Raw genomic sequence first — 13,722 nt, forward strand, 5'->3', positions numbered from 1 at the left:
CAAATGCTGAGGTCAGAGGCCCTTTATTTTATTTTATTTCAATGTCAAATGTTTTATTGAAATATAGCACAGATTGTGCTTCAAACATGTTATTGTATTAGTTTATTATGTTTTAATACATACGAAAATGTACTGTACTGTGCACTAAAGTCAGTCCTTTAGTGTTCTATGCTGCACTTAAAGATGAGGTTAGAAGTTTCTGTAATTTTTAATGTTAAAATGTTTACAACATTAACATAAAAATTGATTACAGAAACTTAGTGCACCCAATTGTTTGTATATGGCAGCTGTTATAGAGTAATAAACGTTGGAAACGAATACCTCTCTTTCCTTATTAATTAAAGTTATGGCAATGCTAACTAATTATTTCAAGTGGATTGAAGAAATAATTTGTCTAAATTAATAGAGTAATAGAGTAAATTAATTAATTAAAATCAAAAAGTTTATTTTTTTTACTTTAAATGTTACTTATTTTAACTAAGTATGATTTGGTCAATATGCTGCTCTTCGTCACAATGGTTAAACTCAAATGTTTTGCTTTATATTGTAGACTCTTTATATTGTAGATTTTTTAGCATACAGTAAAATAAATAATACTGATTTTTACCAAATCAAAATAACAAGAAGTTCACTAAACATACAAAAAGTAGTTGGAAAATGTTGCCTTAATTTTTTTGAGTTGAATCTAAGTAACAGTTTTTACAGTGTACAGTATACAAGATAATACTTTTACTTAAGGTTTTAAATGCATGCAGGTTTTTTCCTCAATGCGCTATTAGTAGCTACTGAAAGTACTTTACTAAAGTAACTCAGTATTTCTTCCACCAGTTACTTTGTCAAAGCTTTACGCAATTTGTTCTGTATTTGTGAAAATAATATCCCCTTTTTCTATTCGAGCCATTCTCAGATGCCTGTCGTTGTGGCGTCACATTCACAGAGGCCGCTCCCACGATAGTTGATTGACATGAGCGTTTTACCTCAGATCAGCTGTCACAGTCTGTCCTCCATTGTTTCGATGCCGGAGCAGGGATGTAAGTTAGACAAGATTATCTCTAGAATATCTCTAGAAAAAATTGTTTTCATATTCATATGTTAATTTAGATGCCAAAAAAAATTATAGAAGCATTTACAAATTATGACTTGTTTTGCAAAAATAGACAATTTTCAGAACTACTTCTCATCTTTTATTTACAAGTTAATAATACAAAACTAAACAATGTACAGAAATGACTTTGACTTAAATTACGAAAGTAATGTACAAAACAACTTATTTTAAAATTTAATTTTTAAAGCCCCATTTTTCTAGAACTGAAAGACACAGCAAGACTTGCATACAAAATCATTTTTCGGAATATTTCAGAAATCAGGTTTGCTGAAAACACATATCTTGCATAACAGCTCTATGCAATAAATGAATGAATGAATGAAAAAAGTGAAAGACTAATCTATTTAAGTATCCTACTGCTTGTCTTACTGTTTTGAGCTTTGTATAGGGTGAGGGTTAATTGTTGTATACACAAGAGGCCCTAGTGGAAATATTACAAATGGGTGACGCCTTGCCTCCAAGTTATTGTCCCCAGTATAGGAATGATCCTATTCAGCCCTCAATTTAATAAATACAACAACTTTTGCTTCAGACCACCTAACAAATGAATCTGTACAGTGGAAACATTGTTAGTTTAAGTTCACATTTTTTAAGAAAGACTCCTGACTTTTAACTGAATAAAGGAAAACACTATACTTATATTTATAAGTGTATTCGTCAGCCGCTCACCCGCCATCTTATTTGAGTAAAAATCCCATCATCACCGGCGTGCTATGAATTCTGGGGTAGGGTAGATCGCCTAGGAACCTTTTTGTATCCTTCGTGCGAAACCGAAAAGTTTCTGTGATTTACGTTATTTTTATGGCAGCGATGGAAAAATCTGAAGGCCGTTCGTCACTTTGACAGATTACACTGAGGGTGATCTATTGTAACTTCTAACTGTAATTCCCACCCCTGTCCAGTTGGTGGCGATTGCTCCAGTGTGGCAGCAGAGCACGGGATCATCAGCCTCCAGAATAAAAATGAAACTTTTGCTATGCGTTTGATTACGCACTAGCGAGTACCCATTTTAAGCTACAGCAATCTGTCACAACACATTAAAGAGTGCCAAAACGTATTTATTGCTTGAATTTCCTAATGAAATGGACAGAATTTGAAATCAGAGGCACTGTTTCATATCAAAAGTCACAAAACACAGAGCTCAGCCTACTGCGATTTATTGAACGGGAGGCACACTATGTACTGTTTATTCATCAACTGAAAACAGCCTAGACCAAAAGATCGATTGGGATGTAAGAATCTACATTCGTCCATAAAAATGAGAATCTATTAAAATCGAGGAATCCATTTTTTCTTTTTCTTTTTTTAAACCCAGCCCCAGCATATTTTGTTGTTTTGAGTGGCCTCAGCCGTCACTGCGGGGTGTGGTGTTGGACTGAAAAGTGCCGCACAGTCTCTGTTCATCTGTTCTGTTCAAAATAAATGCATAAGCCTATACGCTCGTCCTGTAGGTTCATGATTAAAAATGAAAATGTGAACAAAAATAAAATCAATTATAATTAAACAATAAAAATTAAGTTAAACTGGGCTCCAGGGAACGGAACGACACCGGAAAACTGCAAACACGAGAACAGAAAAGGAGCGCTTCAGTCTGGAGGAGATCAGCGCTGGATCAGCCTTCCTGAAACTCACAAACTCAACTTCATCTGCAGCAATTAGGAGTGAAGGACACGTGAACGTTTGTTTGTTTACTTATATTCACTCTCATTATTTTTTTCTAATTTACATTAATGTTTTTGTTCTTTAGTAAGTTCTGAGTGAATCTGTTTATTGGGCCTCATTTATCAATCTAACGTAGAAACGAGCGCAGATTCATGAAATGTTCGTATGCCGCCAATCCCGTCATACGAATGATCGTACGTTGATTAATGTGGCGGTTAAAAAAAACAATCGTCATTTAAATATCATGCCCCTAACAACACCCCGATTTAGCAGCCTTGCCCCTAGAGTTCGCGACACAGAGAAACGAAACCCAGCCAAAAAGAGGACCAAACAATAGCATTATTTATACAGTATATTAAATATAGACAAGAGAATAATATAACAAAACATTTATTAACATTATAGCTTATTTAGTTCTCCTTAATCCACAACAAACCCTTTAAATTAAACGGTATTACAGAACAAGAATGAAAAATGAGTAGCTATAAAATTTTATATTTAACTATAAAGTAAAACACAAAACTATTTGTTTTATTCCTTTTATAATTTCTGTTTTTCTCCGTTCTGTTATCTGCGCATAAATCTAACGCCCTAAAAGAATAATACAGCTTTGTTTGTCGGCCAGGAAAATAATTCTCCAAAATTCTCTATGCTGAATGCAAGTTCAGGCTAACCTAAAAACATAAGTATACAAGCTCAGTCCTGATGTGAGATTTGATAAATTCCAAGTTTTGCATAGAAACGACCATACGCCCAATTTGATGTTGTACGTTCATTTCATAAATGAGGCCCATTGTGGCCTCTCACGAATCTGGTCGGTGTCCCGCTGTCCGCTCACCACCAGATGTCACTCTCACCTTATCACTCACTGACTGTTGCATTACACCCCGGACTACATCTCCCAGTATCCATCGCGCCGATTGCATCAGCATCTGTGACCAATCAGCGGTGCTATAAAAGCCCCGGTCCTTCCCCACGCAGGTCACGGATTGTTGTGGTTGTTTTGTTAGTATTTCCAAGTTTCCTAGTATTCTAGTTCCCTGTGTTTACGTTCCTGCCTGGCCATCTCGTTTACGTTTGTCTGCCGCCTACCTTTCGGACTATCGCTCGGATTTTTGGATTATTCTCTTGGATTGCCCCGTTTCGGATACCGTTCGCCCCTGGTTCTACTCACGCCTGCTTCACGGACTCCCACTGTGCTTAGCCTTCGTTGTTCCTGTTTGCTTATTGTCTACCCTGCCTGCATTGACCATGTATCTGTCTCGTCCCATTAATAAAAGCTCGCATGTGGATCCGCTCGCCTCTCGTCCCTCACTCCTTGTAACATGGCCTTGTAACAAGTCTGTTATTCCTGTATTTTAATAACATAATGTGATCATAACACTGTTTAATATTCTTTAGATTGTGTAGTTTACTAACATATATGCGTGTTTTAAGCATCTCTTTGTAGATCTGGTTACTAGACTGTATGTTTTGCACTGATCATATCTTTATAATACATAAACACATGATAACAGAACATCAGCTCAAATAAACTCATCAACAGCCAGTATTCTCATCTCCTGGCTATTTCCTGATTTCACTTCCACGTCACAGTGAACTGTAAATGATATGTATGTTAAATGTATTTGATTGCTGATTTATTAGGTTGATATTTAGGACATGTCTGAATCATAGATGCCATAGCCTTGGCTTATGCCTAACACTGTGAGGGCCCACTCCACTAGAGGAACGGTCTCCTCCTGGGCGTACTATGGCAGCTTTTCTATCAATGAGATTTGTGCGACCGGCGGATGCTCGTCGCTGTCCACCTTTGCCAGATTCTATAGCTTAGAAGTCCCTGTCCTACAGGCACAGATTTTTGTCTGCTTAGTTTACCTATTTCTACCCAAGAGTGCGAAAGGTTATGTCTGGTGATCTTGGGTCTCAACTTTGCTCATGCTTTTAGGATTCCTAGTCTTGGCTGCTCCGAGGCTGGGCTCGCAGAGCAGGCTACGTTCTGCATTTGCTCATAGCATGACATGATTAGATGCGTTTTCCATATGCGTTCTGTGCAACAGGAGAGCTCTTTTGAAAGGGAACGCTCCGTTAACTAACATAACTGCAGTTCCCTGAGATAAGGGAATGAGCGTTGCATCACTTGCTGTGCCATAAGCTGCATGCTGTCAGTATGCAAATAAGGAAAACAAAATGAATATACACAAATAAGAAGGATGTAAAATATGAAAATCTGTTCAAGAGAAATACACAAATGATGCGATGCTGAATGACAGAGCAAATTTAGAATTATCATGTCATTTAAAGACAACAGGAAATTGTCTCTATTTCCTCTTCATTTTTCTTTTGAAAAGGTTTGATTCTCCCACACTACCCTCAGTTGTCACACTCATTCCTTCATCTCATGCAGGGTTTATTTTTATGTATTTTTAAAGGCTGTCAGTAACCAGTATCAGCTGTCTCTACTAGGCTGCATTTACACTGCAGTTCTTGATGCCCAATCAGAATTGTTGACTAAATCTCATTTTTTTTTGATGACTAGCTTACATCATCTTTTAAAAGTGACCCATCTGCATTTACATTATTCGGTTGGTAAAACAACCCAGGGTAGAAGTACTGAGTCGGAAACAGGGATGCCAGATCAGTGAAACAAAATCAGCCCAACTGCTATTGAAAACTAGCCCATTCTCTTTTTTAATAATAGAATGTAAGTTTCTTTATTGAGAGGATGGGAATTATTGTTGTACAATGGTGCAGTATGTTTCTCTTTAACCTTTGTTTTTTTTTTTTTTAATTTTGAACAGTTTCTAATGTACTAGGGAAAACAGTGCCCCATATTGCTACTCATTTCATCTAGTTCGGAAAAATGACATAAAATTCCAACACAAATAAAATAACATTTATGGGTAAAAGTAGCTTCTACACCAAATTTCATTTTGTGTATATTTGTTAAAAATTAGTTATTGGAGTAGATAATAGTATTTCAGTTGTTCTTCATAATTTCATGTTCTAATTCAATGTTACTTGCCGCTTCTTTGTAATTACTGGTAAAAATGAGCAATTTTTGAATGTAAATTTTCACCGCCAATTTTTTTGTCAGTGTATATGGTTTGTAGTTGAAATGTGTGAAGGGAAATAGTGTTGCAGCGTTATTGACTTCAGTGCATTTGATTGAAATGAAGCAACTGCCAATGGCCATTTGTTCTTGAGTTTACATCACATAAATCTGTCTGTAATAATCCAGCCTTCATGCAAAGCCTTTCATTACCCAATGACATTGATGGATCACCTTGTTCTGAAGCGCATTAGGCAAAAGACATGGAAATCATCTGTGCATCTGATCAGAGATGGATAAGCATGACAAGTCATTTGGTTGATGTAAACTAGGGGTGTTCAATTAAACTTCCAGAAGCTCCAGTCTCTATATTTCATTTCCCTGCAGAGATCCAGACAATACTTTTTGATCTGGAGTAGTTATACATTTCTGTCTAGGCAGCAAGTAAAAATATCCTAGAAACAGATCAGATCAGGTCAAAACTGTATTAATCGTCTTCCATCATCCAAAACATTGACTGAGTAAAGCCATAGAAGAGCAAAAGCAGGAGACAAAGTCATAATGAAAGAAAACAAGCAGATTTTATTGAATAAGATTTTCTTGCTCAGTGTTTTTGGCTTTTTGGCTTTTTTTTTTTTTTTTTTTGTTGTTTTTTTATTAAAACAACCAGTGAGAACCAGAATTACTTCAGATATTCATTCTTGTTTTGTAACAAAGATATTTTTGTTTTCACTTCGAATTAAGTAGATTTTTCTGGCCCTGTTGGCAGCTGTTTTCTTTGTTTTAGGCATAAACTATTTTTTGATAAATCAAGAAGAATTTTTCAATGCCATTTAGCTTCTCAAGCTGTTTTGTTACAAGTGAAAACACCACATGAATACTACATATGCTTGGCTACATGTGCGTCATGTGGGGTTAAAACTCGAAGGGGAATATCCTCAGATATAAGTGACAAACGATGGAGATTTTGGGCTCTTTTTAGTCATGAGAATCTGCTGAAAGTAATGCAGTGTTGGTGTCATTTTTTTACTTCAGGCTTAAAGTGTTAACAATTAGTTGGAGTTGATAAGTTTAGGTGTGTAGGATTGATTGATCTAGAATATGGTCCTTATAAAGTGTTACCAAAATATTTAGATACTTGTTGTGAAAGTGGGAGAAAAATACTGAGAAAGAAAAGCATTTTTTGCAGTGATGGTGCATTGCATATCAAACATAGATTAATGAAAGTTTGTTGTACTTAATAGATGTTTGCAAAGTTTTTGCCTTATATCTCAAAAGATTTAACAAATGCCAAACAGAAAACATTATATTATATATTCTCGCATATATATTGTAATTTACTAACACTTCCGTGTTTATTATTCGCTAAACATAATGCATAAAGTATGATTAACTTTAGTTAAATAAATGTGATGGTGATGGTGTTGCCAAGCCTGTACCATAAAGATTCATTATTGGTTGAACAACTTATTGCATGTTTCAGATTCTATTGTTTCACTGGATCAAATTCCTCACATGCCGTCTGTGTGTTTTCTTGTGTTTTCTGCTGCTGAAAGACATTCCCGTCAGGTTGGACGTTCCATGTTATGCTGGATGTGAATATCACGTCCTGATCCGAGAGGATCTGCTTCATCTAGATGCCAGATTGCAACAGTGAGTAGTGAACGAGATCAATCTACTGCCATTTAGATTTATTTATTTAAAACTGAGTTCATGTTGTTATGTGATTTGTGCATTTTTATTGGTGATTGTTTTATTTTTCTATGCATTTTACTGTGATATTGTGAAGCACTTTGGACAGCTTGGTGTTGTATCAAACTGTGCTATATAAATAAACAACTAAAACTGTTAAAAAATAAAATAAACTAACTTAGTATTTATGTCCTGTTTACAAATAAAATGTAAACATTCTTAAATCGACCTATATTTAACTGAAACAAGATGACCAAATATAACAAAATTAAGGTATTTATTTATTTATTTATTTATTAGAACAAGGAAGAAATACATTTCAGTGGGCTCAGAAACTTAACTGAAAGGAAAGCCAATTTTCTGAACCCATTGGCAGGTTTTTGTTTTTTTAGTTTTATGCAATATTTCGTTTACTTTTGGTCCATTTTTCAGAAAAAAAGGCCTTCATGCATTAAGTCATTTGATTCTCAAGTAAATGGATGTTGATTTAAGGATGCTTAGACTGATTTGTACTGAGGAGCATTTCTAGTTTTTGTTTGTTTACTTTAAGTGTGTGTGTGTAAATGTGTATATATATATATTAACGGAAACAACACTGATAGAAAATAGAAACTGAAAGTATATACTATAATTCTGAATAGTCTGAAACTACTATTCTGCATATTAAACTATAATAGCATATTAATTATGTTATGATAACATGCAGCATCATCTCACCTTCTTCTCTATGGCCTCCATCACTGCAGATTCGTTCAGATATCCATCTGATTTCACTGCCACTCGCACGCGCTGTATTTTCCCGCTTTCGCGGCAGTAGAAAGGCAGCGGAGTCGAGCAGGTGTCGTCAGACAGCTCTCCGTCGGTACTGGCAATCGCACACTTCTCGTCTCCGCTCGCGTCGTCGGGCTGTCCGCTGAGCCATTTCACGGAGGACGACACGCTGGTCTGATCCAACCACAGCCACTGCCCCGGCGTCTTGGACAGGCCGATCCAGGCCTCGAGGTCGAACTCCATGTTAAGCTTGTTTACGAGAAACTGGTTCTCGTTGTCGTCTTTAACGGTGGCCAGGTCTATGTAGTTTGTTCTGCAGTACGTTTGAGCCTCGTGCCAGGTCATGCTTGTTTCGATGTACCTAAACTTGTAGTAAAGTGTGTAGCTGTCTGTAAAGAACCAGATTTGTAGTCAAGACAGAGAAACATGCTTGAAAACTTGAAGTGCAATACAAATTGAACTATAAGAGTTCCAGTTTCCAGTTACTTCCTCAGTGGGTAATTGCCATTTTCTGTCCTTTTTCAGTTTTGCTTGTATTAAATTGATCGAAAAAGGACACTGATTTGATTTCATTTATCAAAACAATCATTTCTGAAGTCAGAATTTAGCAATTTTAACTAAAATTGATACACTGCTGTTCCAAAGTTCAGCAGCGGGACTAATAGGACACAAATCAACCATCACACCCTGCTTGTACTGTGACTGAACAACAGCAGAGGAGAAATGAATAGTGCTCAGCTCCAAGGGTTCATGTCTGTACCAGACGGGATTCCTGGACTTTTGCTGATAAAAATTATTCGGTGGTGTAGTAAATAATTCTACATAAAAATGTTAGTTCAGGCAATAATAAAAAAAAAAAAAAAAAAAAAAAAAAAAAAAAAACCAACAAAGTAAATTCTATATTGGTACTTAATTCAATCTTGTAGAAATTAAAGCGTATATAAACGTTATGAAATTAAGTAAAACACACAACTTTTTTGATACTGATGTTCTCACATGCACTGGGCATGAATAATTAATAAGGTTGATTTCCCCAAAGCTGTGTTTACACAGTTTTATCATTGTTTTATTGTTAGATTTGGTTGCTTGTGATTTTGTTACATCTGGAGTTCATTTTCTACTCAAAATGACACATTCATGCTCAAAAATGAACCACAGAATGTTACCATGTTACCCAGTGTTGTAGTCTCCATGTTCGGATGAGCGCTGCTTTACTGATTATATAGATATGGTGTCTAGATGATATCTATTGTAGAATTTACTTAGATGTTTCTAAGCAACAAAAGCATGGTTTAATTAGGTGCTATATTAAAGAAGAAGTCCACTTCCAAAACAAGATTAATATATAACACACTCACCCCCTTGTCATCCAAGATGTTCATGTCTTTCTTTCTTCAGTCGTAAAGAAGTTATGTTTTTTGAGAAAAGCATTTCAGGATTTTTCTCCATATAATGGACTGATATGGTGCTCTGAGTTTGAACTTCCAAAATGCAGTTTAAATGCGGCTTCAAACGATCACAAATGCGGTTGTAAACGATCCCAGCCGAGGAAGAAGGGTCTTATCTAGCTTGTTAAGGGTGTTTGATCTTCTTTGCATGTTCACTTTGCAAAGACTGTGTCTGTACTTCTGCAGCGATGATTTTGAAATGATTTTTGAAGTTGAGGGAGAAAATGCAATCTGTGTTTTTCGACATACCCTAACAGTCTTGAACCAGAATACACAGAGTTCAGGGAGAGAAAGGCAAGACGAACGTTTCAGATTAAAAAGCATTTAAATTGTATTTTTTTAAATGAAAATAACCAATCGTTTCACTAGATAAGACCCTTCTTCCTCGGCTGGGATCGTTTACAACCGCATTTGGGATCATTTGAAGCCGCATTTAAACTGCATTTTGGAAGTTCAAACTCGGGGCACCATATCAGTCCATTATATGGAGAAAGAAAGACATGAACATCTTGGATGACAAGGCAGTGAGTACATTATCTGTACATTTTTGTTCTGGAAGTGGAATTCTCCTTTAAGTGAAATCAAAGTATTGCCAAGTAAGCTTTGAGTTACTTATTTTCCTTGTTAAATTTACTTAACTTGGTTAAGTAGATTTGACTTAATTCTAAAAGTGAATATTTACTTAATTTCTCTTGTGAATGTTAATCTCCACAAATGCTGTATTCAGTTCAGTTCACATTTATTTGTGTAGCACTTTTCACTATACAAACCGTTTCGAAGCAGCTTCACAGAAAAAGAAAGTGTTTTAGCAACCACAGCATCTGAACTGAAGAAAGCACTGAGCCAAAAAAAGCACTCAAGTGCTGACAGCTATAGGTGTTTTCTGCCATAAATGCCTGCCATTTTCAGCTGGCCAAAAATGCTTTGGTGGACAAACGACCTAATTGTACCTCTTCTGAGTAAGGGGCACTGAGAAGTGCCATTTATGTCATGTGTATATATATGTATGTATATGTGATGTGATCTGGGAAAACCCGTCGGATGTCGCGCTGGGACGTTTTCAGGAAATTCGAAAAATAGGTCGAATGTCATTTTCTTTTGTCAAAATTAGGTTTTCGTTACATTATTATTCTATAACATCTTGTCTGTCATCTCTGAAAATATCTCAGCGAAATTCACTTGATTCACTGCTCAATCTTGGTGTTGTCAGTGCCCTAAATGATGTTATAAAGGACTATTTCACATCCAGAAATGAAGGATCTTATGATGAAGTTACCAAAGAGGAGGAGTCCAATGACAGTCTGTTTTATGCACAGTGCGCTCGCTTTTAGTCCAAGGTGGGCTGCATTATTCGTGCTGTCTAAACATAAAATGGTTGATCAAAAGTTCGGAGACCATGCACATGGTAAACAACGGAAACAGTCCTTAGTCTGTTTGTGTAATGATGCAGTATAGTGCTCCTGACTTGACGGACAGCTCTCGTTAAACCCGTAAAGTGAAAGTGAAAGCCGTCTCACTTTAAAGCCGTTTTTCTTAAAATTCCATTCCTGAAAATCATCGCTATCAACCAACTTAAGATAGCCGTAACTTTGGTTAAAAACAGTTTTGGAAAGGGCTTGAACCCAGCTTTCATGCATCAAATGGTATCATGGTATCAAATCCTAGAAAAGATAAAATTTCACCATGTGTTGGGTTTTCCTAGATCGCATCACGTATGTTTATGCTCGAAAACAAGCAACACATTTGTTAGTGCACGCTGTGTACTCAATGAAACCGTTTTTAATTCAGTTATCTTTTGAGGCTGCTTATTTGTCACCTATGATATCGATTTAGTTTCATTACTGAGGTATTAGATTCTGTTATCATGCTGAAACTAAAATTGTGGTATCGAGCCAACGCTACTTTGCCTGTCCGGTCTTGCTTAAAAACATATCTGACTGTCAGCGTTACAGTGCTAGATTTTCTCTCTGAAAACATGTTTATCTAATGCAGTTTTGCTTCTCAGGTAAAATGTATTTTTTCACTGCCAAAAAAGTGATCTGAGGAAAAACTTAAACTTAATTCTTAATTTATTTTTCAGAAAACAAAATGCATTTGAAGTCTTAAGATATCTTAAGTCATTTTGCTTCTCAAGTAAATGTATCTTGAATTTTGCAGCATGTATATTTTGTGCGAGTATTAATTTTCTAAAGCTTGAAAATCAAAGAGATCTATGAGCATTACGTTCCCAGACATTCAGATTAAGTTGTTAAATGTTTTGTATAATTTCTTACCACTGCAAAAGAAGAATCGTTTTTCACTGCAGTATGTGTCGGCCCATCGTCCGTTTCTCTTTACAAGCGCACAGACCTCAGTTGTGTTGAGCAAGTTCGGCTCAGAGGAATCCCACCTCGCATAGCTGATTATCGTGTTTTGATACGACCAGTGCCAAACAACTTTGTAGAAGCCGATCCAGGCGACAGACTGAAAGTTCACAGCGTTTGCTGCTTCCTTTAGTTTGGCTCTGTCTTCATCGCTCTGAACGGTCGCCAGAGCCGTGTGTTTCTCTCTGCAGTACGACTGAGCTTCTACCCAGGTCTTTGGCTCTTCGATCAGGATGAATTTATACGGGACGCATGAAGCCATAGACAGGATTCCTGCTGCAGGAGAATCAATAGCGTTAAGTTGCTCTAAACCTCTGGTCTGACATCAGATTCTTTCACTGACACTCACCGAGCAAAATGACGAGTTGAATCTTGTTCTGCATCATCTTGTCTTCACAGCTTTGTTCACTAAAAGAAATAAATGACAAGAATACGACATGTTGGATAGTCTTCTTTGAAAGTGCAGTTTTGTTTTTGTTTTTTACAGTCAAGGGCCATTAATGGAAATGGTTGCAGAACACGTTCTTGCAGAAAGAATCAGTGAATGCCAAACCCACCCTTGGACACAAAGCCCTTGATCAAACAATAAATCAGAACATGGCAAGAAGAAGAGGTAGAATGCTAAAAGAACTAATTATTGGAAATAAATCCTGTGGTTGGAAAAGAAGCATATACCCCTTTAAATCAAGACAAAAACCAGGTGTGGATTGGCGACTGACTCATGGGCATTTATTGAAACGTGAAGAAGCACCAAATTGGTCTGTCCAATTTATAATGTTATGAGACAATGATTTTTATCAGGACAAACTTTTAAAGACTTGTATATGGACCCAGAAAAGACCCTTTTTTACCACAGGAACATTTAAAGAATGTTACATAGAATTCTGTATAATCTTGTCTGTTTGATATTTTTTTGTATTTCTGATATTATGTTGTTAATTTGTATCTGCCATGTAAGAACCGTTGAAGCTGATATGGCAGTACATTTAAATACAACTGACATCTGTAATCAAGGTTAGTTTTTAGACACTTTCAAAGCATCGTTCATACATTTCATACATTATGACTAAATTCACCGGTTTTACCAGCAGAGGTTCTTTGAATGGTCAGGTAAACTGTAAATAATGATGGCAACGTGCTTTTCATTACTTTAACTCATCAAATTAACCAATTTCAGCTTCGTTTTTTTTTAAGCTTCATGAGATTTGATTCATTTAGTTTGATATTATTTAAGCTGAAATTACTTGTGCAACCAATTGGACAATTTGAAAAGTAAAGTACGTTTTTAAGAGAAGTAGTTGGATTATTTTTTTTACAGCCATTGAAATCACAACAAACCCCAATTTACCTGCTCTGGAGTGAAGGTTGATCTTCTCAAATCTTATTAAATAACTTCTCTCATCGCACCAACTCTTTATACTTTGTTATGCAAAAGCTTTTGTCGAGTACTCTGCAGAAGACACTGAGACTGATTTCCATCTTGACTTTGCTGCAATATGAGGCTCTTTATTCAAATAACACCAGAGAGAAGAACATCACACAGAAGTAGAAGATATACTGAACACAAATCTGTTGGTGAAACTATTTTTCTCTTAGAAATTGCTTGTAAATTTCACAAAAAATTACGAA

The 13,722-nt window shown here is 36.2% G+C and overlaps 1 protein-coding gene across 1 annotated transcript; it reads right to left on the minus strand.

Moving 5' to 3' along the window:
- Positions 1-6,600: 6,600 nt before the first annotated feature.
- Positions 6,601-13,456, minus strand: LOC127167931 (macrophage mannose receptor 1). Its single transcript, XM_051114359.1, has 5 exons — positions 13,442-13,456; positions 12,443-12,501; positions 12,004-12,369; positions 8,229-8,671; positions 6,601-7,452 (listed from the first exon to the last, which is right to left on the minus strand). The coding sequence occupies exons 2-5, from the start codon at positions 12,477-12,479 to the stop codon at positions 7,306-7,308; spliced, it is 993 nt and encodes a 330-aa protein (XP_050970316.1). The 5' UTR covers positions 12,480-12,501; positions 13,442-13,456; the 3' UTR covers positions 6,601-7,305.
- Between the last annotated feature and the right edge of the window lie 266 nt (positions 13,457-13,722).

The sequence above is a fragment of the Labeo rohita genome, chromosome 7 (genome assembly GCF_022985175.1).
Source record: "Labeo rohita strain BAU-BD-2019 chromosome 7, IGBB_LRoh.1.0, whole genome shotgun sequence".
In the NCBI taxonomy this organism is placed as follows: Eukaryota; Metazoa; Chordata; class Actinopteri; order Cypriniformes; family Cyprinidae; genus Labeo; species Labeo rohita.

Bases quoted from the DNA above. Each gene is read 5' to 3' on its own strand.
- LOC127167931 (XM_051114359.1), bottom strand. From the start codon at position 12,479: ATGATGCAGAACAAGATTCAACTCGTCATTTTGCTCG. The intron at 12,370-12,442 runs GTGAGTGTCAGT...ATTCTCCTGCAG, and splicing joins TCAACTCGTCATTTTGCTCG to CAGGAATCCTGTCTATGGCT. The intron at 8,672-12,003 runs GTAAGAAATTAT...GGTTCTTTACAG, and splicing joins ACGATTCTTCTTTTGCAGTG to ACAGCTACACACTTTACTAC.